This window comes from Oratosquilla oratoria, chromosome 30, assembly GCF_046742065.1.
Source record: "Oratosquilla oratoria isolate Oo_2021 chromosome 30, ASM4674206v1, whole genome shotgun sequence".
Lineage (NCBI taxonomy): Eukaryota > Metazoa > Arthropoda > Malacostraca > Stomatopoda > Squillidae > Oratosquilla > Oratosquilla oratoria.
Window position 1 is genome coordinate 7,089,172 of NC_134806.1, and position 24,211 is coordinate 7,113,382.

The 24,211-nt window shown below is 40.0% G+C and overlaps 1 protein-coding gene across 4 annotated transcripts in view; it reads left to right on the forward strand.

Annotated features, from left to right (window-relative positions):
- LOC143041001 (UBX domain-containing protein 1) overlaps positions 1-24,211 on the forward strand; it is a 148,384-nt gene that overhangs the window by 55,755 nt on the left and 68,418 nt on the right. For all 4 annotated transcript variants that reach the window (XM_076212520.1, XM_076212522.1, XM_076212523.1 and 1 more), the window contains exons 6-7: positions 7,288-7,522; positions 13,451-13,640. In XM_076212520.1, the coding sequence (XP_076068635.1) occupies positions 7,288-7,522; positions 13,451-13,640 (425 nt within the window). The remainder of the gene's footprint in view (positions 1-7,287; positions 7,523-13,450; positions 13,641-24,211) is intronic.

Here is a 24,211-nt window from a genome sequence, read left to right on the forward strand (position 1 = left end):
TTTTTACCTGGAACTCCATGCTTCCCAATCACTCCGTCTATTGGTTCATTTCCTACCCTAATATTAAGGTCTCCCTATACAACTACATTGACATTTCTTCCTAATCCCTCTATGCACTCATTTATATCTACCCAAAAAGCCTCCTTTTCCTCTATGCTCTTCTCACTACCAGGCCCATACGCACTTACAAAAACCCACATCTCCCTTCCCAGCTTTACCTTCATCCACATCAAGCATGATGAAACCTCCTTCCACTCCACTACACGCTTACTTATCTCTCCACTTACTAGTATAGCCACCCCTTCTCTCCTGAGTACCTCACAACTACACTCCCAAACTCACATTCGCCCTTCCTTTTCATTTTAGTTTCACTCAAAGCCTGCACATCCATCTTCTCACAAACATACTGCCTATCTCTTCCTATTTACTCTCATCTGTACCACATCCACGCACATTAAAAGACCCAAACCTTAGGGTACTGGTTGGAAAACTCCCAGATCCTCTTATGCCTTTACTTTTTTTAGGAATGTCGCCTTTTACAACTCAAGTGGAAAGACTTCATGGTAGCATTCTCTTCCCCCTCCACAGGGTAGGCAAAAAAAGGAAATGAATATTCAGAGAAATGGTACAGAACAGTAACAAGGGGTTGGGGGACAACATAATGGAGGGACAGTTGTAGTATAAAAGTGTCATCATTTCTCCATGAACAGAATTTTTCTCTATCACAGACAAAATGATGTGTGGGTCTGGTCTGTAGGGGCACCCCATATAGACCCAAAAGTATCAACTGCATGCTACTTTGCCACAATAACATGCAGCCAATACCCCAGACCTTTGTAAGGGTGAAAAAGCCCTTGGTATATGTATACTTATTCTTTCCAAATCCCTAAGCCATCACAGTATTGTTTAATCACCTCTATCTGTCAGCTCTTTGCCTCGTATCCACTTCTGTCACACTATCCATCCTCTTTTCCCCCTCTGAACTTCTAAAATACTTCATCTCAAACATGTTTAGGATTTCCCTTTCTGCCTCCTTTAAATTCCAGGTCTATTTCATACAGTGTTACGGACACAGTCACCCCATCATACAGTCTTCTCTTTGTTTATCCCCAGATACCTATTTCTCATGACGCTTTTTATTCCTCCACCTTCCAGAAATTTATTTCCCATACACTGTAATTTATCTCCATCCACACCCCTCCATCCCATTACATGTGCCCCTAAATACTTGAAGCTCTCCACCTCCTCCAGCCTCTCACCTTTTAAACATCCTTCCAACTCACTACCACTCTCGCACTTTGTACATCTCATCACCTTACTTTTACCCACTTTACCCATATCAACTTTTAGATTCCCCTCACATGCCCTCCTATATTTCACCATTAGCTGCTTCAGTCTTTCCTGTGACTCAGGTACAAATGCAGTGTCTTCCACAAACAACTGGCTCATCTCCCTCTTCCTTTCACAAGTTACTGTCAAGATATGGAGGGGGTAGCCTATCTGGAAGGCAAACACTGATGGGGAGAAATATTTTTAATAAAGTTAGGCACCTGAAAAATGGTAAATGGCTTACTCTGGTAGCAAAATGGAGGCAGGGAACTGTGCTCGCAGTGTGGTGCCACAAGGCAGTCTGAAGGCACGGTCACACAAGCAATATTTTTGTCAATAAAATACCAGAAACGCAAACCCGAGTCGAAGTTAGCAATACATTGCCGTTTTTTGTGTTGACGGTCTTGCGCGTTTATTTATTGCCATGATTTCGTTGAAGACAGAATGGTGAAAGCCCCAATAGCCAACATTTTTTGACATTATTTATGTAATAGGTGCCAAGAACCGAATCTAGGACAGTTAAGAGTTCTTGTTCTTTATTTTTTATAATGCGAGTATTATGACGCAACATCATACGTCTGGCAGCTAATGCTGCCAGACGTACAATGTGGCCCGTATTGAAGGGGTTAAGCTAAAATTGGTGCTACAATTTGGCTAAGTTCGTGTGACCAGATTTTGGCTTAAAATTGCTCAAATAAATTATTGCCTTGAATATTCAGTGATTTCTGTCCACACTAATTGGCTGCTAGGGAGAAATGTCAATTCCACTGAGATGTTCCCAGGCTACTGACCTGGCTGGGACAGACCTTAGTGCAGCTGGGATTGCATATGTGTTCCCAGGGGACATTGTGCAAACTGATGGCATTATGGGATGGTGTAAGGACAACTGCCTAATACCAGCTCCAAACCCTAGTCCAGTACACTCACATTTACCCTTTGCACCCCCCCCCCCATCTATGTACACGTTGAACAACTACAGTGATATCACACAATCCTAATGAAGCCCCACCTTTTTAAACCTTTCTCCATTCCCTACCCTGATGCAAGCCCTATGACTGGTAGAAAAACTTTTGACTGCCCTCATAAGACTTTCCCCTATCCCATGCATTGCAACATATCCCATAGCATCTTTCTGTCAACCCTGTAATACATCTTTTCCAAATCAAAAAAAAAAAAAAAAAAAAAAAAAAAAAAAATTCCATTGCCAAATATTTCTCACAAATCTGCTTTACAGCTTTCCCCCAATCCCATGTCTGTAGTACCTCCAACAGTGCCTTCCTGTCTACCCTATCATAAGCCTTTTCCAAATCCATAAGGGCCCAAAAAACATCCTTACCTTTTCCTAAAGCCTCATATTATCTGTCTTACCACAAGAATCTGATCCACAACTAACCCACACTGTTTCTCACCATTTACTCCCTCTGTTCCTTTCCTGATCCTCTCTATTAAAACCCTACCATAAGCCTTCCCCACTACACTCAACAAACTCATCCCTCTAAAACTACTGCAATTACATTTGTCCCCTTTTCCCTTGTAAAGTAAAACTATACATGCACTCCTTCAGTCCTGTGACACACTCCCCTCCCTTAGACACATATTAAACAACCTCATTAGCTGGTGTCCGCTATAACTCTACTTCCCTTCTTCAGACACTGTGCTTGATATCCATCTAACCCAGGTGTCTTACTTGCTCTCATAATTTTCAAAACTACTTGTACGTCATCGTTTCTTATTTCTCCTCCATTTTCCTATCCCATTACTGTGATTTTCCTTCTACTGCTACCACCAACCCCTCTCTATCCTCCTCCACATTCAACAGCTCTATAATATTTTTCCCATCTTCCCCTTACCACCTCTTCCATTAACATCTGTCCATCTCCAATTTTTACTTTTTCATCTCTGCTTCATTCACCTCCCCTTCCTCTCTTAACTTCCTTCCAAAACATCTTTTTATTACCTTCAAAATTTTCTGTCATACTCCTCCCCATTTTACATCTGCTCTCCTTTTTGCCATCCTTATCTTATGTTTTGCTTCTCTTCTTTTTTCTTTGTATCTCTTGTATGTTTCTCTAGTTCTACTTTGCAACCAATCCTTGCATGCTCGCGTCTTCTCTTCTACAACCTTCTTCACTTCATCATCCCAGCATTCACTACCCTTCCTTGTATTCCCTCCCATCCTTCTTGTTCCATGTACCATCTTTGCACACCTTGTCACTCCTTCCTTGAAATACCTCCATTCCTCTTCCACAACATTTACTCTATCCTTCACCTCCCACACTTCTCTCAGGTCATGTACTCCTGCTCCTTTTCCTTCACATTTAAACACACCTCACAACCTTTCTCCCTTTTCTTCCTTCTCAACTTACTTTCCACCAAAACATTATCTGATATACCCCCACTCTCTCCCCTAAGAACATGGACATCTAGAATTCTTCCTAGTTTTCTTTTGGATACCAATACATAATCTCATTAATGCCTTATCAACCACACTTCCATCCACCACCCACTCCCGTGTGTGCTTATCCTGGACTATTTTCTTAACCACTTCAGAACAAGTCAAATTCTCGTGCATAGCATCGGCTGCCAATTGTACGATGCACCACACTACTCACATTATAAAATATAAAGTCACTGTATTACTCATTCTCTTTTACTCTGAGTAAAAATAAACAAAGAAAACATGATCAAACCAGTTCACAGGATCCAGGGGTAACTCATGTACAACTACAAAAAATATATATAATCAAAACGCTGATGCCAGCATCCTCATGTACCCACTTGCTCCTCATGACGCCTATGTAGGTGTCATCATACTGAAGTAGTTAAACACTGTTAGCTATCAGCAGCTCACTTTCTAAACATATCACTATGATTTTTACATGGCACTCCAAAATTCCTTACCACTCCATCTCTTGGTTTATCCCCTACTCTAGCATTGAGATCTCTCAATACCACAACATTAACATTCCTCCCAATACTCTCTAAGCACTCATTTAAATCTATCCAAAAAGCCTTTTCCTCTACAGTCTTCTCACTACCAGGCTCATATGCACTTACAAAGACCTACGTCTCCCTTCCCAGTTTCACCTTTACATTTACCTTGAAGAAACTTCCTTCCATTCCACCATATGCTTTCTTATCTCCTAATGTACTGGTACAGCCACTCCTTTCCTCCCTCATCCTCTCCTCACTCCTGACACCCTCCCCATTACACTCCCAAACTCAGAATCCCTCTTCCCTTTCAACTTAGTTTCACATAATACTAACATATCCTTCTTCTTCCCCACAAACACACTCCCCATCTCTTCCTTTTTACTGTACTCTTATCTGTACCATACCCACACGCATTAAAATATCCAAACCTTATGGTTCTGGTTGGAAAACTTCCAGACCTTTGTATGCCTTGACTTCTTGTAGGAATAGAGTTACAGAGAGCAGATACATAATTCCATCACTCTGTCCTGTTTTATCCCCCTTTTATGACCTGAGTGGGAAAACTTGGTAGCAGTATTCTTTCTTCCTCCTACCTCAGAAGACAGAGGCAAAAATAGAAATACATACTTAAAGTGACACAAGACTGTATTAAGAGATGGGGATGGCATAATGGATGTACAGTCAAAGTACAATAAAGTATCATAATTTCTCTATGAGTAGAATTTTCCTCAAACATAGTCAAAATGATGTGTAGTTCTGGTCCATAGGGGACCCCATATAGTCTCTAAGTGTCAGCTGCATGCCACTGAGCAATTCATACTGCATAATAACGTGCAACCAATACCTCAGACAGGATATTTTTGTGGGAGAAAAATATAGGGGGAGATGCCAAGTCCTTTCACTCCATTCCATATAGTCTCCACCACAAGGGAGATTATAGACACACATATACATACATGCATATATGCGTAAGTAACCACTAGGAAAAGTAATCTAACGAAGCAGAGCGCTTCACATGTTAAGAACAGTTTAGACCTTATTAACAAACTAGGTGAGGTTAAACCAGACTATAAATTTAAATTGGTAAGTTATGATATTGTTAGTTTATTTAGGAAAGTTCCTTTGGATGACCTTTTGATCTATCTGAAAGAAGAGTTAGATAAGCACAATTTACCATTACCCTCAGACACCTTGATTGAACTGATTAAATTGTGTGTTAAAGATTGTAAATTCCAATTTAATGATAAATTTTATTCTCAGAAATTTGGCACGAGCATGGGTAATCCTCTCACCCCCGTATTGAGTAATTCATATATGGAGTTTTTGGAACTAGAATTTTAAGTAAGATCATTCCCAACATAACATGGACGCAGTACATTGATGACATCCTATGTCTGTGGCCCATTCAAGATAATGTAAATGATTTTTTATGTAAACTTAATAATTTGGTCAGTTCCATTAAGTTCACGGTGGAGATAGAGAGTGAAGGTATTTTGCCTTTCCTTGATTGTAATATCTACCGCTGTGAAAGTGAGTTGAAGTTTAGTGTATATCGTAAACCAACCAATGTTTGTTCATATATACACTATTATTCTTCACACCCTGATGGCGTAAAGCGATCTGTTTTTTCTTCAATGTTCCTCAGGGCCCTACGCATTTGCAGTCCAGAGTACATTGATGATGAAATAAGATGTATTTACGATATTGGTACTAAGCTACAATACCCCACACATGTTCTTGACACAGCTTACAATTGTGCTAAAAGGACATTTCATAACCTTAGGTCAACTCAAAATTTCAGTATGAATAACTTACTAATTCTACCGTACCAAGAGAACCTGCAAAATATTCCAAATATATTACATAAATTCAACATTAATGTAGTTTTTAACAATATGAACACTGTAAGACAATTGCTCATAAATAATTCTGTTAACCCATTCAACTCCGTTGACAAGATGTCTTCTCATTTGGTCAAATAAAACAAAAAATCATAAAACACCAAAATGTTTGATCAAACACCAGAAAAATATGACGTCAGTCCTCGCTTCGCTCGCAGCGAGGACTGACGTCATATTTTTCTGGTGTTTGATCAAACATTTTGGTGTTTTATGATTTTTTGTTTTATTTGACCAAATGACAAGACATCTTGTCATCGGAGTTTAATGGGTTAATAGTGATAAAGGGTGTGTGTACAAAATACCTTGTAAATCATGTAATCAGTTTTATGTTGGTCAGACTGCCAAAACACTCAAAACACGAATCAATCAACACAAGAAATACGTTAGAGAGGGAAACCAATCTAGCGGCATATTCAACCACATGAACCATTTTAACCACCCAGTTGACTGGGATAACGCTAAAGTCATCACATACAACAACAACATAACAGAAATTTAATTGAATGCAGTTTTATCAAATCTAGTAAGGGAATAAATGTTAATCTCCATCAAGGTTTGTACAAATTAGATAGTTATATTTCTCATGAAATTTCAAGATTTTAAATTGTAATATAAATTATGAGCAGTTGTCCCATACTTGTTGGTTACCAGGATGGTTCAAACGTCCGTCACGTGTATTTCTTCCACTACCTCTCCGAATGCCCTCTTCAATATGTCTCACCTTGTTTCTTCATTTTATAATTCCTTCTTTGTATCTGCACTGAAGATGGAATTATATGAAAGCGCTCTGCTTCGTTAGTTTACTTTTCCTAGTGGTTACTTACGCATTTGTGAACACACGCTCCTAGTGTTTTTATTGCATACATATATATATATATATATATATATATATATAATGTGTATTTACCTAGTTGTATTTTACGGGACAAGACCTATACTCATAGTGACCTGTTTTCGTATCTCTCCGCATCCAGTTTATTCTTAAAATTGTGTATAGTTTTGGCACTCACTGTTTCTCCATTTAGTTTGTTCCAGACATCAATCACTCTATGTGTGTATATGTGTGTATTTATATATGTATACTTGATTTCATTTGGTAATAATTGAATTTCTATAATGGCAGAATGCAAGAGGATGAGATGAAACGTATTGCTGAGGAAAGACGGAGGGATAAGTTAGAGGATAAGCTGGCCAGGCAAAGAGTCAAGGAACAAATAGAAAAGGACAGGGAAGCCCGGAAGGAAAAGTTTGGAGGCGGTGCTGCTGCTGCTGCTGTTGTCCCCAAGCCACAGATTGCCCAGGTACCAGTTCAACAAGCAGCAGCTCCCAAGAAAGACTATAGCACCACCAGATTACAGGTAGGGTTGTTATAAGTTTGAGTAAACTTGGTATAGGCTGTATGGAAATTTAAATTTACAAGTGCAGAATCTTTCTTGCAACAATCAATTGCCTTAGATACAGCCACCACACAGAAAATATAGAGCACCCTTTCATACACTGTCCTATATTTGCTTTTAATAGAAAGTAATACTTAATCTTTTGATGAGGGGCTTTGGGCCATGGCCAGTTTCCTTGGAGCCTTTGATCACTTGCAAGAGAGATTCAGAGTGACAAATTGATTGATTGAGTTGCATGTTATATTTTAGTGTCTGTTCATCTTTGGATATTCTTGATTATCATAGGGATAGGCATTTATTCCAGCAAAATATAATTGAATTGTTGAGCAGTACCCAAAATAGCATCCAGAAATGTGAAAAATTAAGAAAACAAAAAGTTATTTAAAGGAAGGTTGACAAGAAAGGGAAATGATTGAAAAGTAGGAAGAAAAGTTCTTGGAAGGGTTTAAAGGAAAATGAAGTTTGCTTGATGTTAGGCATGGAAGTTGAGGGAGGATACAGAGATGCTGATGGGTAAAGATAAATAGAACTTTGTTAACCTCAACAATATGAGTTGAATACTCCCATGCATATTAAGCTCCCTAATGGACAGTGATTCGATGATGCATCCCAATATGCGCATTATAAAATATAAAGTTACAGCTGTAATACTCGTTCTCTTTCAGCCCGAATATGTTGAGAACCACAGAAAACACAATCAAGCCTGTTCACAGAATGTGGGGGTTACTTAGCTACAACTACAAAATAAGTATAATCAAGATGCCAACACCGGCATCCTTGTATATCCACTCACACTTTATGATAAGATAAAGGAAGCAAAGAGGAGAGCAGATGTGAAATGGGGTAAGAGTATGACAGAAAATTTTGAAAGCAATAAAAAGATGTTCTGGAAGGAAATTAAGGGGATCGTCCATTAGAAAATCGAACTTTTTTAGTTTGGGGTGAAAGTGTCTGAGATTTTTTCCTAGTAACTGTCTTGTCTCAGAGAAGATACCACCGAATTTTCAAGTCATTTATGCTTATACTTTTTTATTGTGACTTTTTTTTTTTTTTTTTTTTCCGAGGGGTAATTTTTGAAAATTTTGAAATTGATTCAGAGGATAGACCTTTGACTGGATATTGATTATTTTTTGTCTTTATAATGGGCTAAGATAGATGAAGAAACAGAGACAGAATTACGATGTTCTGATCAGTCTATTATGAGAAAAAAAATCCAAAGTAAGTTGATAAAAAAAGCAAAAGAAATCAAAATATATATATGAAAAAATCCTACTAGTCCTTGACAGAAGGACATAAATCTGCCTCCAAATGTTCTCCCAATTATGCTGAATCCGAAAAGGATTTGCAGTTAAAAATCAGTGAAGGCATTTTGGATCTGAATCAAGTTGAATGTGCAAAAATCAAGTTTTTCAGGAATGAGCGTCATAGTTTTTTTGTTCATGGTTACTGGTCCCCTTTCATCATTTAGGATGTTATGGTGTTGAAAGGGTATCATAGGCACAACCCTACTCTTTGTTGCCAGCTTTTGATTAATTACAGGTTTATATGATGAATCCAGTTAGTATCCACCAGGGTTATATTGCACTTTTCCTTTTCTTGGCGCGATGCATCTTTGGCGACAGACGATCTTTATCTGCCATCCTAAGCTGTTTTATGGCATCACTGGTTGTTGTCCCTCTTGCTGATGGCATATATGCAAGTTCATAACCAAAGATGTGGTTCAGAGCTGCAACTTGAGCACAGAATTGAACTCTAGCTGCTGATGCAAACTTCCTCTTTGAACTCAAAGCCCAGATCTTTGCATGGAAGCTTTCATTTTGGTTTTGTGTCCTTCCCTTGAGGTATTTCTCTAAAAGCTCTGTAGAGGTGAGGTCTTGATATATTGCCAGGATGGATTTCCGCTTCTCAGTGGGAATCTTCGCCAGGAACGGCTTCTTGACTCTGTGAGACTCGGGTTTCTCTTGCCTGGCTAGTGCTCTCTGGAAAAAAAACACCACGAGTCTTCTCCTTAGGACAGTAAGAATGCAATGGCTTCTCATCTGTGCTGACAGAATGCAGGTAGGAGGCCATGATAGCTTTACGCATTGTCTGAACGTCAGTATTCACACAATCACGTATTGCCTTCCCATAATACTGTGTCAAGTGTCACAGCATCTGTCAACATATTAGCTCGTATGCTATTATTTATTATACAAAAGCATAGATATTGTGCAAAATACACAGCTTCTTTTGTTAGCAAATACAGGTAAACGTCGACTTACGATGGCATTAGGTTTCGATAGAGCCATCGTAAGACGATTTCATCGTAAGTCGATCCCCAATTTGTGTATCACTGTTCCGTGGTCACTGTACCTAGCCTACCTGTATATTAACCACCAGAGATACTGAATATAGCCTATTAAACATGTACAGTAGTTTATTTAATTATTTTTATCCTTTTTACCATATTCAAACACTATATGTATTTTCAGTACGGAACTTAAATCTCGCGGGCAGCAGCCAATGCCAGCCGTACGACGTGACGTAATAATACTCGCATCATAAAATATAGTCACCGCTTATATCGATCGTTCTCTCTTTCACCCGCGAATTTTGAAAACCACAGAGAATGGGATTCAGGCACATTTGAGAGAATGTAAAAACACAGGGGTGACTACAATAAATATAATCAAGACGCCGATATGGCAGCGTTGCGAATCCACTTGCTCCTCATGACGCCTACGTGTGCGGCACTGTATGGAAGGGGTTAAATTATCATATCGTCGTCGTCGTCGTCGTCATCGTAAAGTCGAACAATCGTAAGTCGCGGCCATCGTAAGTCGACGTTTACCTGTATATGTAACAACAGAAAACGTAATATGCAGTACGCAGCCGCACACGACCCAGCCACAGTAGGGTGGGGGGGTACTGTATTATATTTTTTTTAGATAGTAAAAATCAAGATACAGCTTCCATACTCACCCACATGATAGCTTATGAGCAACACTTTTAGAGGAAATATTTTCAGAATTTCTTTTTTTTTTTTTTTTTTTTTTTTTCGTGATTTTCTGATGGACGATCCCCTTAAAAGAGAAAAAGGAGGCGAATCAAGTAGAGAGGAAAAGGTAAAAGGTGCAGATGGAGAGATAATGGAAGAGAAGGCAGTGAGAGGAAGGTGGGCAGAGTATTTTAGGGAGTTGCTAAATGTGAAGGAGGATAGGGAGGGAAAGGTAGTTGCAGTGGGAAGCACTAAGAAAATGAGAGTGATTAGTGAGGAAAATGGAGGAGAAATAGGGAAGGATGAAGTGAAAGCAGCTGTTAAGAAGATGAGAGCAGGTAAGGCACCTTGTCTGGATGGATGCCATGCAGAATGTCTGAAGAAAGGAGGTACAGTGATGGTGGACTGGCTGGTGAGGTTATTTAATGTTTGTTTGAGAGAGGGTAGAGTGCCGGATGACTGGAGGAGTACCTGTATAGTTCCGCTTTACAAGGGAAAGGGGGACAAGTGTGAGTGTAGTAGTTTCAGAGGGATCAGCTTGTTGAGTGTAGTTTGGAAGGCGTATGGGAGGATCTTGATTGAGAGGATTAGGAGAGGAACAGAGGGAGTAATTGGTGAGGAACAGTGCGGGTTTAGGACAGGTAGGGGTTGTGTAGATCAGATTTTTGTGGTAAGACAGATATGTGAGAAAGCTATAGGAAAAGGTAAGGATGTTTTTTTGGCTTTTATGGATCTGGAAAAGGCATATGACAGGGTAGATAAGAAGGCACTGGGAGGTACTGCAGATATATGGGATAGGAGGAAAGCTGTTAAGAGCAGTCAAGAGTTTTTACGAGAGTAGTAGAGCTTATGTTAGGATTAGAAATGGAGATAGTGAATGGTTTGAGGTAAAGGTGGGACTTCGTCAGGGATGTGTTATGTCACCTTGGCTGTTCAATCTTTACATGGATGGGGTGGTGCGAGAGGTGAATGCAAGGGTAGTGGGTCAGGGGTTGGAGATGATTAAAGAAAATGGAGAAAAGTGGGAGGTGAGCCAGCTGTTGTTTGCTGACGACACTGCGCTTGTAGCAGGATCAGAGGAGGGATTGAGGAAGTTAGTAAGAGAGTTTGATAAGGTGTGTGAAAGAAAGAAGCTGAAGATAAATGTGGTTAAAAGTAAGGTGATGAGATGTACAAGGGGAGCGAGTGACAGCAGGCTGGAGGTGAGCATTAAGGGTGAAAGACTGGAGGAAGTGGATAGTTTTAGATATTTGGGTGCGAATGTGGCAGGAAAGGGAGGAGGGGGGTGGAGGTAGAATATAGATTGAGAGAAGCGAGTAAATGCCTTGGTGGATTGAAAAGTGTAATGAGAAATAGACATCTAGGAATGGATGCTAAGAGGAGGTTATATGAAGGAGTGATTGTACCAACAGCATTGTACGGGGCAGAAACATGGAACATGAGAGAGGAAGAGAGAAGGAGTTTGAATGTGTTTGAGATGAAATGTCTGAGAAGTATGATAGGGGTTACTAGGCTGGATAGAGTAAGAAATGAGGAGGTGAGGAGGAGAACAGGGGTGGAAAGAGAACTGGAAGATAGGGTTGATGAAAGGATATTAGGATGGTTTGGACACATGGAAAGAATGAGGAAAGAAAGATTAGTAAAAGAAGTATGGAAGGCAGAGGTCTCTGGAAGGAGTGAATATGAGGGGACGTCCTAGGATGAGAGGGATGGATGGGGTGAAAGGGGCATTACAAAAGAGAGGAATGTCTGTGGAGGAAGGATGGGAGAGGACAGAAGATAGGGGTGAATGGAGAGGGGTTGTGTATAGATGATGCTATGATGCTTGAGGGGGAGTAGGTGGGGGATGGGGGGTGAGGAAGTATGTATGGAAAAAAATTGACACAGCCCAAAGGGAATTCTCCCCGTCTTCTCCTTTTCTGCATGGGGGGACGGAGAGGGGGGGTTGCCGAATTTATGAAGCAGCCTTGCTGTGGATGTGCTGTGTCTTGCAACACTGCTTCTGACCCAGGGCAGTGGACAGGATGCAGGAATGACCCGTTATCCAGGAGGTGCCAAGATAAGAGGGAGGGAGGAGGGTGGAGAGGAGTGGAATATATAGGAAATGGAATGGGTGGGAGTGGTTTCAATGCCTTTTTCTTTTTGGCTACCCCCCATGTAGGGGGGAAAAGTCTTTGGTATATGTATGTATGTATGTATCATATGTTAAGCTAAAGGTTAATGATAAGAATTTTTTGAAAAAGTATGGGGTGATTGTTTTTGAAAAATTAATCAACAGTAAAGATAGAATGCAGGAATTATATTAATTTTCATGGGCTGGCATGTGTGAAGATATCTTTACATGCATTTGCACGTTCTTGGGTACAGTTTTTAATTTTTTAATCCCTATTTGATTTCATTACCTCTTGCACAATTCATGAACATCTTTTCTGACTATATGGGTATGTGTCACATTTCCCTGATGTTGCCTCTCCAAAAGACGTCCCTTGATGGAGGAGATGAAATCCCATAGAACTCATAGCTGGGGCAAGTTCATTGATCTTGTTAGGAGTTCTTTGGAGTGGGAAGGATGGTTACATGGGAGCGTACTTTGAGAGAACAAGGGGACTGGTGATGGTGTATGAGTGGAGCAAGGCATCCCCTGGTGTATGCTCCCAATTGATGATGTTGATGGTGGATCTCATTATGTAAATATTATTAATATGATATCATGTAAACTTTTTTGTCATTTAGCATTGGAGGCTGTATACACCTATGAGTGTGTTTGGGTTGGCAACCCTTCACACCAGGAGATTTGGCAGTAAGGATAGATCTCATTACAAAATGGACCCCGTCAAGTGCAGGAATTCAAAGTAAAGGAATCCCTGAAAGTAAATGTATGACTAAATGCGTTTTACCTTTCCATTTCATAGATCCGATTACCAACTGGACCTCCTCAAGTGCAAGAGTTCAAAGCAAAGGAACCCCTATCAGCAGTACGCCTGTGGGTCAGCCTTAACCGGAAAGATGGAGTTGGAGCTGATGCAGAGTTCACTCTTTCCACTACTTTTCCACGCAGGATATTCTCAGAGGATGACATGGAAAAACCTTTAGATGTGTTAAGTATGTTTTAGTAGTTGATATAGAAAGAATTTTTATTTTATATTGACTTTTTATTACTTTATCACATTTCTCATTCCTCTTATATTACCTCTCCACTATTGAAATTAAATATTAGTGTTGTATATATATTATTTTCTCCCTCTTTCCAGTGAACCTATGCAGCTGCTCAGTTGTATTTCTTAATAAATCTTTGTATTTTGCTTCATACTGCAAAATCTTTTTCCACCTAATTATTTTGTAATTTTTGTATTCATTATCTCGGCCATTCTTCCATTTCTTCCATCATCATGCTTCTTTTCATTGCTATGATCATGCCACCAGTTCTCCTCTCCTGTCCCTCCTCTATATATTATATTTTCACTCACCCTCCTGAACATTATTTCTGTTGCCCTTGTTTTTAGAAAAACATACCTGGTCCTTTCTTCTTTAGATAGTCACTTCTAATTTTGCTGATATCTGCTCATCAATATTTGTATAGGCTATAATACTTTTTATTGTATTTTTTTTTCATCCTCTCTCTCTATCTCTCTCTCCCCCCTCTCTCTCTCCCCTCTCTCTCTCTCCCCCCTCTCTCTCTCCCCCCTCTCTCTCTCCCCCCTCTCTTTCTCCCCCTCTCTCTCCTCTCTCTCTCTCTCTCTCTCTCTCTTTCTTTAGCTTCTACCATTTTATTTTTTTTTCTTCCTCTGTTGCATCCTTTTTTGAATGTGTGCACATGTACTAGTTTCTCTGTCTACATTAATTCATACACCATGTTTTGTGATTTGAATTTCACTGTCACTGGTCTTGCACCTCCTTGTACAAATCTACCTAACCTTCTATTTCTTCATGTATACCTCCCTCATTGGCCATTATTGTTTGTATTATATCCTTTGTTTTCTGTCTTTTATTACTCTTCTTATCTTGAAGATCAATATTCCTTTTTCCATACTACCACCATGATTGGAGATGGTTAAAGAAAATGGAGAAAAGTGGGAGGTGAGCCAGCTGTTGTTTGTGGATGACACTGCGCTTGTGGCAGGATCACAGGAGGGATTGAGGAAGTTGGTGACAAAGTTCGAGAGAGTGTGTGAAAGAAGAAAGCTGAAGATGAATGTGGGTAAAAGTAAGGTGATGAGGTGTACAAGGGGTGAAAGTGGCAGCAGACTGGTAGTGAGTATTAACCCCTTCTATACGGTGCCGCACACGTAGGCGTCATGAGGAGCAAGTGGATTCGCGACGCTGCCATATCGGCGTCTTGATTATATTAATTGTAGTCGCCCCTGTGTTTTTACATTCTCTCTAATCTGCTCTTAATCTCTTAATCCCATTTTCAAAATTCACGGGTGAAAGAGAGAACGATCAATATAAGCTGTGACTATATTTTATGATGCGAGTATTATTATGACACGTCGTACGGCTGGCATTGGCTGCTGCCCGCGAGATTTAAGTCCCGTAGTGAAGTGGTTAAGGGAGAGCGACTGGAGGAAGTGGATAGTTTTAGAGGGGGTCACCGCAATTCTACCGTTCGCATTTCTAATTATCGCAAATTCAACAATAGCTAATTTATACCCAACCTCAAGGTTTGACAGCCAGACTCGACAATTCGACATTCAAATCTCACGCACCCGGTCGAATTTGCCGCCACTCCCAATGCGCCACTCTGTCTCACTCTCGCCCCAGCCATCATCGAGGCAAGCCACGCTCCACTGTTCCACCACCATGCCTCACAAATCCACCTCCAGCCCCACCTCTAAGAAACACACTTTCCTGCCTTTCAAAGATAAGCTTGAGCTTATAAGAAAGTGTGAGAAAGGTATGGCTCATTCTGCCGTTGCAGCGGAAATGGGTGTCCCGAGATCAACAGTATCAATGATTTGGAAGAACAGGGACAAGTACTGCCAGGCCGCTGCATCAGCATCTTCCACGACTTCCCTTGTTCTCCGTGGCTCAAGGGACTCCCGTCTTGACACGATGGAGGACATGTTGATCAAGTGGATAGAGGACAGGACACAACACAAGATGCCAATCAGCATGGGGCTCGTGCAGGAGCATGCCTTGTCACTGTGGGAGGACGCCACAACATCCACCACCAAAAATGTACTGTACAGCAGCTTAACCCCTTCAATATGAGCCAAAATCTCGCGGGCAGCATTAGCTGCCAGACGTGCGATGTTGCGTCATAATACTCGCATTATAAAACATAAAGTCACCGCTGTATTAATCTTTTTCTCTTTCACCCGTGAATTTTGATCACCATAGAAAATATGATGAAGCCAGTTTACAGAGTATGGGGGTCACACAGGTACAACTACAATAAATATAATCAAGACGCCGACGTCGGCATCCTCGCGTACCCACTTGCTCCTCATGACGCCTACGTAGGCGTCGCCATATGGAAGGGGTTAATGTATTTAATAAACAAAATTAGATAAAAATTAAGCCTTTAATATTACTGAATTAGTCTAAGTTAGTGTTTTTTAGAGGTCATAGTGATATTTTGGGGGGGGTCTGGGCTGGAGGTCAGTCCCTATCCCCCTAATTACAATGTATTCCTATGAGAAAAACTGCATCATGATTCGACAGAACCCAGGTTCGACCGATGATAAACCGCCCCATCCCTGTCGAATTGCGGTGACCCCCTGTACTTGGGTGTAAATGTGGCAGGAAAAGATGGAGGTAGAATTGAGAGAAGCGAGTAAATGCCTTGGTGGATTAAACAGTGTAATGAGGAATAGACATTTGGGAATGGATGCTAAGAGGAGACTGTATGAAGGAGTGATTGTGCCAACAGCACTGTATGGGGCAGAAACATGGAACATAAGAAAGAAGGAGTTTGAATGTGTTTGAGATGAGGTGTCTGAGAAGTATGATAGGGGTTACTAGGCTAGATATAGTGAGAAATGAGGAGGTGAGGAGGAGAACAGGGGTGGAAAGTGAGTTGGGAGATAGGGTTGATTAAAGAGTATTAGGATGGTTTGGACACATGGAAAGAATGAATAAAGACTAGTAAAAGAGGTATGGAAGGCAGATGTGGAAGGAGTGAACATGAGGGGACATCCTAGGATGAGATGGATGGATGGGGTGAAGGGGGCTTTGGGGAAGAGGGGAATGTCTGTTGAGGAAGGACGGGAGAGGACAGAAGATGGGTGAATGGAGAATGGTTATATATGGATGATGTGATGCATGAGGTGGAATGGGATAGGGGGGTGAGGTAGTATGTGTGAGCAAAATTTGACGCAGCCCGAAGGGATTTCTCCCTATCTTCTCCTTTTCTGCATGGGGGAGGGAGAAGGGGAGTTGCCGATTTAATGAAGCAGCCTTGCTGTGGGTGTGCTGTGCCTTGCGACACTGCCTCTGACCCAGGGCAGTGGACAGGGTGCAGGGATGACCTGTCATCCAGGAGGTGCTAAGATAAGAGGGAGGGTGGAGGGGAGTGGAGTGTATTTAGGGATGGAATGGATGGGAATGATTTTATGCCTTTTTCTTTTTGGCTATCTTCCTTGTAAGGGGGGAAAAAGCCTTGGTATATGTATATATGTATGTACCACCATGATACATTTTAGTTTGTTCACAACTTCTCTTATTGATGTTTCTGTACTTTTAATTACCCTTCATCTTTACTTTCTTTTTGGATGGGGTAGTGCGAGAGGTAAATGCAAGGGTAGTGGGTCAGGGATTGGAGATGGTTAAAGAAAATGGAGAAAAGTGGGAGGTGAGCCACCTATTATTTGCGGACGACACTGCGCTTGTAGCAGGATCGGAGGAGGGATTGAGGAAGTTGGTGACAGAGTTTGGGAGAGTATGTGATAGAAGAAAGCTGAAGATAAATGTGGGTAAAAGTAAGGTGATGAGATGTACAAGGGGTGAAAGTGGCAGTAGTCTGGAAGTGAGCATTAAGGGAGAGCGACTGGAGGATGTGGATAGTTTTAGATACTTGGGTGCGAATGTGGCAGGAAAACGTGGAGTGAAGGTGGAGGTAGAATGTAGATTGAGAGAAGCGAGTAAATGCCTTGGTGGATTAAAAAGTGTAATGAGGAATAGACATTTGGGAATGGATGCTAAGAGGAGACTATATGAAGGAGTGATTGTGCCAACAGCACTGTATGGGGCGGAAACATGGAACATAAGAGAGGAAGAGAGAAGGAGTTTGAATGTGTTTGAGATGAGGTGTCTGAGAAGTATGATAGGGGTTACTAGGCTAGATAGAGTGAGAAATGAGGAGGTGAGGAGAGAACAGGGGTGGAAAGGGGGTTGGGAATTAGGGTTGATTAAAGAGTATTAGGATGGTTTGGACACATGGAAAGAATGAGTGAAGAAAGACTAGTAAAAGAGGTATGGAAGGCAGATGTGGAGGGAGTGAACATGAAGGGACGTCCTAGGATGAGATGTATGGATGGGGTGAAGGGGGCTTTGGGGAAGAGGGGAATGTCTGTTGAGGAAGGACGGGAGAAGACAGAAGACAGGGGTGAATGGAGAATGGTTGTATATGGATGATGTTGTGATGCATGAGGTGGAATGGGCCGGGGATGGGAGGTGAGGTAGTATGTGTGAGCAAATTTTGATGCAGCCCGAAGGGATTTCTCCCCATCTTCTCCTTTATGCATGGGGGAAAGGAGAGCGGGGGTCGCCGATTTAATGAAGCGGCCTTGCTGTGGATGTGCTGTGTCTTGCGACACTGCTTCTGACCCAGGGCAGTGGACAAGGTGCAGGGATGACCCGTCATCCAGGAAGTGCTAAGATGAGAAGGAGGGTGGAGGGGTGTGGAGTGTATTCAGGATAGAATGGGTGGGAATGATTTTATGCCTTTTCCTTTTTGGCTACCTCCCTTGTAAGGGGGAAAAAGGCTTGGTATATGTATGTATGTATGTATATATTTTTTAACTACCTCTCTGTTCTTGTTTGATTTCTCTAGTATTTTCCTGAGCCCTCTCATTGCTGTGCTTCACATGGTCCTCTAGGTTAACTTACTCTTCTTTTAACGTGTTATAATCATCCTTAAATTTCTCAAGTTCAGTTACATATGATTTTTTATAATGTCACCCCTCCATATAAGATGAGTTGATATCAACCAGAGTAAAATTTTCAAATGCCATCATACTCATATAGAAAGAAAAGGAAAATATATATATACATATATATGTATATATATATATATATAAATATATATATATATTATGGCGGACAGGATGCAGGGATGACCCGTCATCCAGGAGGTGCCAAGATGATAGGGAGGGTGGAGGGGAGTGGAATATATAGGAAATGGAATGGGTGGGAGTGGTTTCTATGCCTTTTTCTTTTTGGCTACCCCCCCCCCTGTGTAAGGGGGAAAAAGCCTTTGGTATATGTTTGTATGTGTATATATATATATATATATACATATACATATATATATATATATATATATATATATATATATATTCATATATGTATATGTATATATATATATGTGTATATATATATATATATATACACAGGAGTCCCTCAAATAACGCGGATTTGAATAACACGGATTCAGTCATATGTGGATTTTATTTCAAAACCATCTCAAATGTAGAGAACCGTTTTAAAATTCGCGCCGAGTCGGGCACGCATATGCACACACGCGGCAACATTGCAAACATTTGTGGTGACTGCTTTCTATTTTACCATATACAGTCGATCCTCATATAATGCGGTCATTATTTACACTGGGAACTGCTCAAACAAGGGTGTGGGGCGAGGGGATAGCCGTGGGTGGTTGCCTGTGGTTACGTGTCAACCTCCGGGTACTGATGCAGGAGGGAGGGAGTGGAGGAGAGGGGGTGGTAGGGGGGTAGCCAACAAGCTTTAGCTTGTCGCTTCCACCATCTGTACCGTGCAATCATGAAATTTTACCGCCCTAACCTGTTGAAGTGTAATGTTTCTTTCGTTTGGAACACAACTATTAAGTCTGATAATGACTGCGCTTGTCGTGTCTTAATTTCTCTTATGAGGTTCTTGTTGTTACTGGCGGTGGTGGTTTGGGAGATCAAAAACAGACATATACACGCTTACACACGTGTAGACGCGCACACGTAGACACGTGTTAGACAACCAGTATATGTTGTGAATGCGCGTGCGTTTACACAAATACGAACACAGACACATGCATGTACATGCTTACTTGTACAGGTAGTTCTCGATATATGCGAATTCGCGTATATGCGATTCAAGAATTTGCACCACTTTTCGATATGTGCGGGGATATATTCGAAGATATGCGATTTGACCTAAAAAAAAAAAAAAATAGTCGCGGCCGATTATTTTTTTCAAAATACCTATTATATATTTGAAGTTGGTGCGCATAAAGCCGTGTGGTAACACTGGCTGCATCAGCTAGGTAGAGCTGGCATCACTGCGGCGTTATCACAACAACAACACCGGCAGCTGTACAGACGGCATCGTCTTAGGCATCCTTCCTGTTTCATAGGCCAAACCATTGTCTTTCTGCAGGTAATTAAGCTTTTTTGATACACAAATTAATTATTTTTTTCACAAACAAATTAATTTTTGATACTTATTACTGCCCCAATTAATTTCGTCAATTTTCACTCTCTGCAAGAATTATCGTTTATTCTCCGCACTGGATAAACTCTAAGCAGTAAGCCTGCCTGTGTATCTCCAGAGCACATCAACAGTCAGTTTAAAGGTCAGATATCAACAGATATACCATTCGCTAAAAATCATCGTATTGCTCGAAAAAGTACTTTTTAAAAGCATACAAATAAAGTTTTTACCTATTACAGAAGAATTTATTCAGAAAATTCACTTTTAATTGCGCCTCGCATACCACTTTTCCGAAGTCTAGATATTCAGAATAACAATATTGTTTGTTTGGCAACTGTGACGTCACGAACGCGGAATTCCCCGAACCTTTCCCGAAGCGCACGGGCGGAATGTTTCGAATAGCAGACGATGCAATGAAATGAAGACAAAACTGTTTTTTGCCAAATTTGATAAGATGTAGATGGTGGAATTATATAGAATACTGTCTATGTTTTTTTATGTACATTAAACTGTAAATACAAAAAGTTATGGAAGTCTTGATATCTGACCTTTAAAGGTCAGATATCAAGACTTCCATAACTTTTTGTATTTACAGTTTAATGTACATAAAAAAACATAGACAGTATTCTATATAATTCCACCATCTACATCTTATCAAATTTGGCAAAAAACAGTTTTGTCTTCATTTCATTGCGTCGTCTGCTATTCGAAACATTCCGCCCGTGCGCTTCGGGAAAGGTTCGGGGAATTCCGCGTTCGTGACGTCACAGTTGCCAAACAAACAATATTGTTATTCTGAATATCTAGACTTCGGAAAAGTGGTATGCGAGGCGCAATTAAAAGTGAATTTTCTGAATAAATTCTTCTGTAATAGGTAAAAACTTTATTTGTATGCTTTTAAAAAGTACTTTTTCGATGATTTTTAGTGAATGGTATATCTGTTGATATCTGACCTTTAAGCGTAGCAAGCAGTCTGAAATGTGAATTGTAAACAGACTGATTTTTCAAACAGCTGAAGAAAATACGCTTGGCGAAATAAGTGATGTTTACGGTAGCGTCTTTTCCCGAGGTTAATACTTCCATGTGCTAAAATGTATGTAAACATATATGAGATGCAGTATGTAAGCCCTTTGCCAAAATAAAATATGTCAAAAAAAAAAAAATAAAAAAAAAAAAAAAATAAATAAATCCGAGTTGAGAACGTATCCCCCTTTTTCCCATAGGTTCAATAGTTCGATATATGCGAATTCGTTATATGCGGGGGGTCCGCGGAACGGAACCCCCGCATATAACGAGAACTACCTGTACATCTGCACACAGACACATACACGCACACACACACACACACACACATACACACTTCAGTGAACGGACGGCGTAGAGGACGTTCTGAAGAAAAAGTGAAAAATAGAGGATTCCAAAGCAAAGGAAGTACCTATTGTATTTGCAGGGTGGGGGGAAATTGCTCGTGTGGTAGTGGGAAAGTAGGGAAAGAGGAGAAGGGGAGGGATTGCTGAGGGAAATGGAAGGAAATAAGGAAGGAGAAGACTTGGCCCAGGCAGACAGACGAAATGTAAACATCAAAAAATGGCCCCCCGACCAGCTGAGTGACGACGAAATGTCTAATAAAAATGTAAAGATCAGAAACATAGATAAGAGCAGTACAATGGAAGGTGAGGATGATAATTTCAAAGGATTTAATGAAAGGGCAGCGGATACCAACCTCCCCCGACTGACAAAACTGGAGGAAAAACTTCAACAAATGTCTGACAACTGGGAAGTTAGGTTTGGCAAGATGACAAAAATCGCCGAGAGGTTTGAAAAATTGGAAAAACTAGAGAAGGTGAACAAAAACTTAACTGATGAAATAGAAGACCTAAAAAGACAGTTAAGAGAAGTAAAGGTGGAGAATGAGGAATTGAAGAGGAATAGTAAAGAAAACAGAGAGGCCATAACTAAAGAAGCTAAGAATTGGAAAGCAACCCAAGAAGACAATAAAGTTTCATTTACTGACATAGTCAAACAGCAATTGAAAGAACATACTGAAGACTCGGTTATTAAAGTGATGAGACAAAAGGAGAATATAGTAAGAGATTTAGCAGACAAGAAGAAATGTATAATTATATTAGGAATGGAAGAAAAACACAACCCAGATAGAACCACAAGAATCAAAGAGGAAAATGAAAAAGTAAGCCAATTACTAGAATCAGTTCAGGAAGATGAACCAGAAATTATGAAGCAAATCGAAGAGAAATTTAGACTCGGAAAGTATAGCACAGATAAGACCAGACCAATTAAGATTAAATTCAAGTCACAAACGACGGCAGAGAATATCTTATCCAAAACAGGGAAACTAGCAACAAGTGAACAATATAAAAAGGTATGGATAAAAAGGGAAATGAATAAAGAGGAAAGAGAGGAAGAAAAACAGAAAAGACTTGAAGCTAAGGAAAAAAAACGAGAAAAGAACGGAGTCAGAAAAAGAGAGATTCTATTGGAGAGTAGTGAATATGAAACTAAAGAAAGTTGACATACAAGAGAAAAACAAAAGAGAAACAGAGAACACAATGGAAGTGGCAGAAAACTAAGAGTGTCTTACACAAATATAGATGGATTAATTACAGGATTGAATGAGCTGAATGATCATTTGAAGGAAAAAGAACCAGACATAATGGGAATTGTAGAAACAAAATTAAAAGGTCCACTACCACCCAACAGTGTAGGACATGATGCATATAATTATTGGATTAGAAACAGAGTGAAAAAGGAAGGGGGTGAAGTTATGTTCCTGACTAAGAAGGATATAAACGTGAAGTGTGTCACATATGGAAAGAATACAGTAGAGATGATAATGATGGAAGTAGAAGACAGAGATAAGAAGAGCAGAAAGTTTGTGATAAATTATGTGCCCCCAAAAACAGCCTCATGGGAAGAGAGTGAACATAAAAGTATGTTAGAGGACACAAAGATAGCATTAAACAAGATAATGGAAGGAGGAGGAAGAATAGTTATGATGGGCGACTTTAATTGCAAATGAATCTGCTGGGAAGAAATGACAGTAAAGGGTGGAGACGGCTCATGGGGAAATGCTCTACTTGAGATGGTTACTGACCATACAATGACACAATGGATACAGGAGAACACTAGGTATAGAAATGAAGAAGAGCCATCGAGACTAGACCTAATAATTACATCTGAACATAGAATAGTGGACAAAATTGAATATAAAACACCAATAAGTAAAAATGACCACATATTGATTGAACTGGAACTTAATGAAGAAAAATATATGAAAAGAAATGAACAATATAGAAAAGGAAGAATGATGTATGAAAAAACAAACTTTGATAAAATAAGACAATTCTTTCAAAAGGAAAACTGGGAAGAAATATACAAAGAAGAAACAACAGTAGAAGAGAAATGGAATATTTTGACAAAATTTACAAAAAAGGAGTGGAAAAGTATGTCCCAAGACAAAAACAAGAAAAAGAATATGTAAAATGCTGGTACAACAAAAGTTGTAGGGAGTTAAAAGACAAAAGAGACAAATCCTGGACCAGATGGAAAAAAGACAGAAGACCTGAAAAATGGAAAATATATACCTGTTATAGAAATGCATATGTACAAACGTGCAGAGAGGAAAAGAGAAAATATGAAAAAGATGTCATAGAAAAGTGTAAAGATCAACCAAAACTATTCTACAGATTTGTAAAGAATAAACTGAAAAACAAACAAGACTTGGAGAAATTAAGACAAGAGGGAGTTGAATACACTGAGGAAATGGAAATGGCGGAAATTATGAACAAACATTTTAAATCAGTGTTTACAAGGGAGAACATACAACCTGAAGAGAACGAATGGAAAGAGAAAGTCCTCCCTATGGAAGAAATAGAAGTAACAAATAATGAAATATTAACACACTTGAGTAATCTTGATGTCAGAAAATCGCATGGACCAGATGAAATAGCAAACTGGATACTGAAAGAATGCAGGAATGAACTGGCAGACAAAATACATAGCATACTAAACAGTTCCTTGAAAGAAGGAAAAGTTCCAGAAGATTGGAA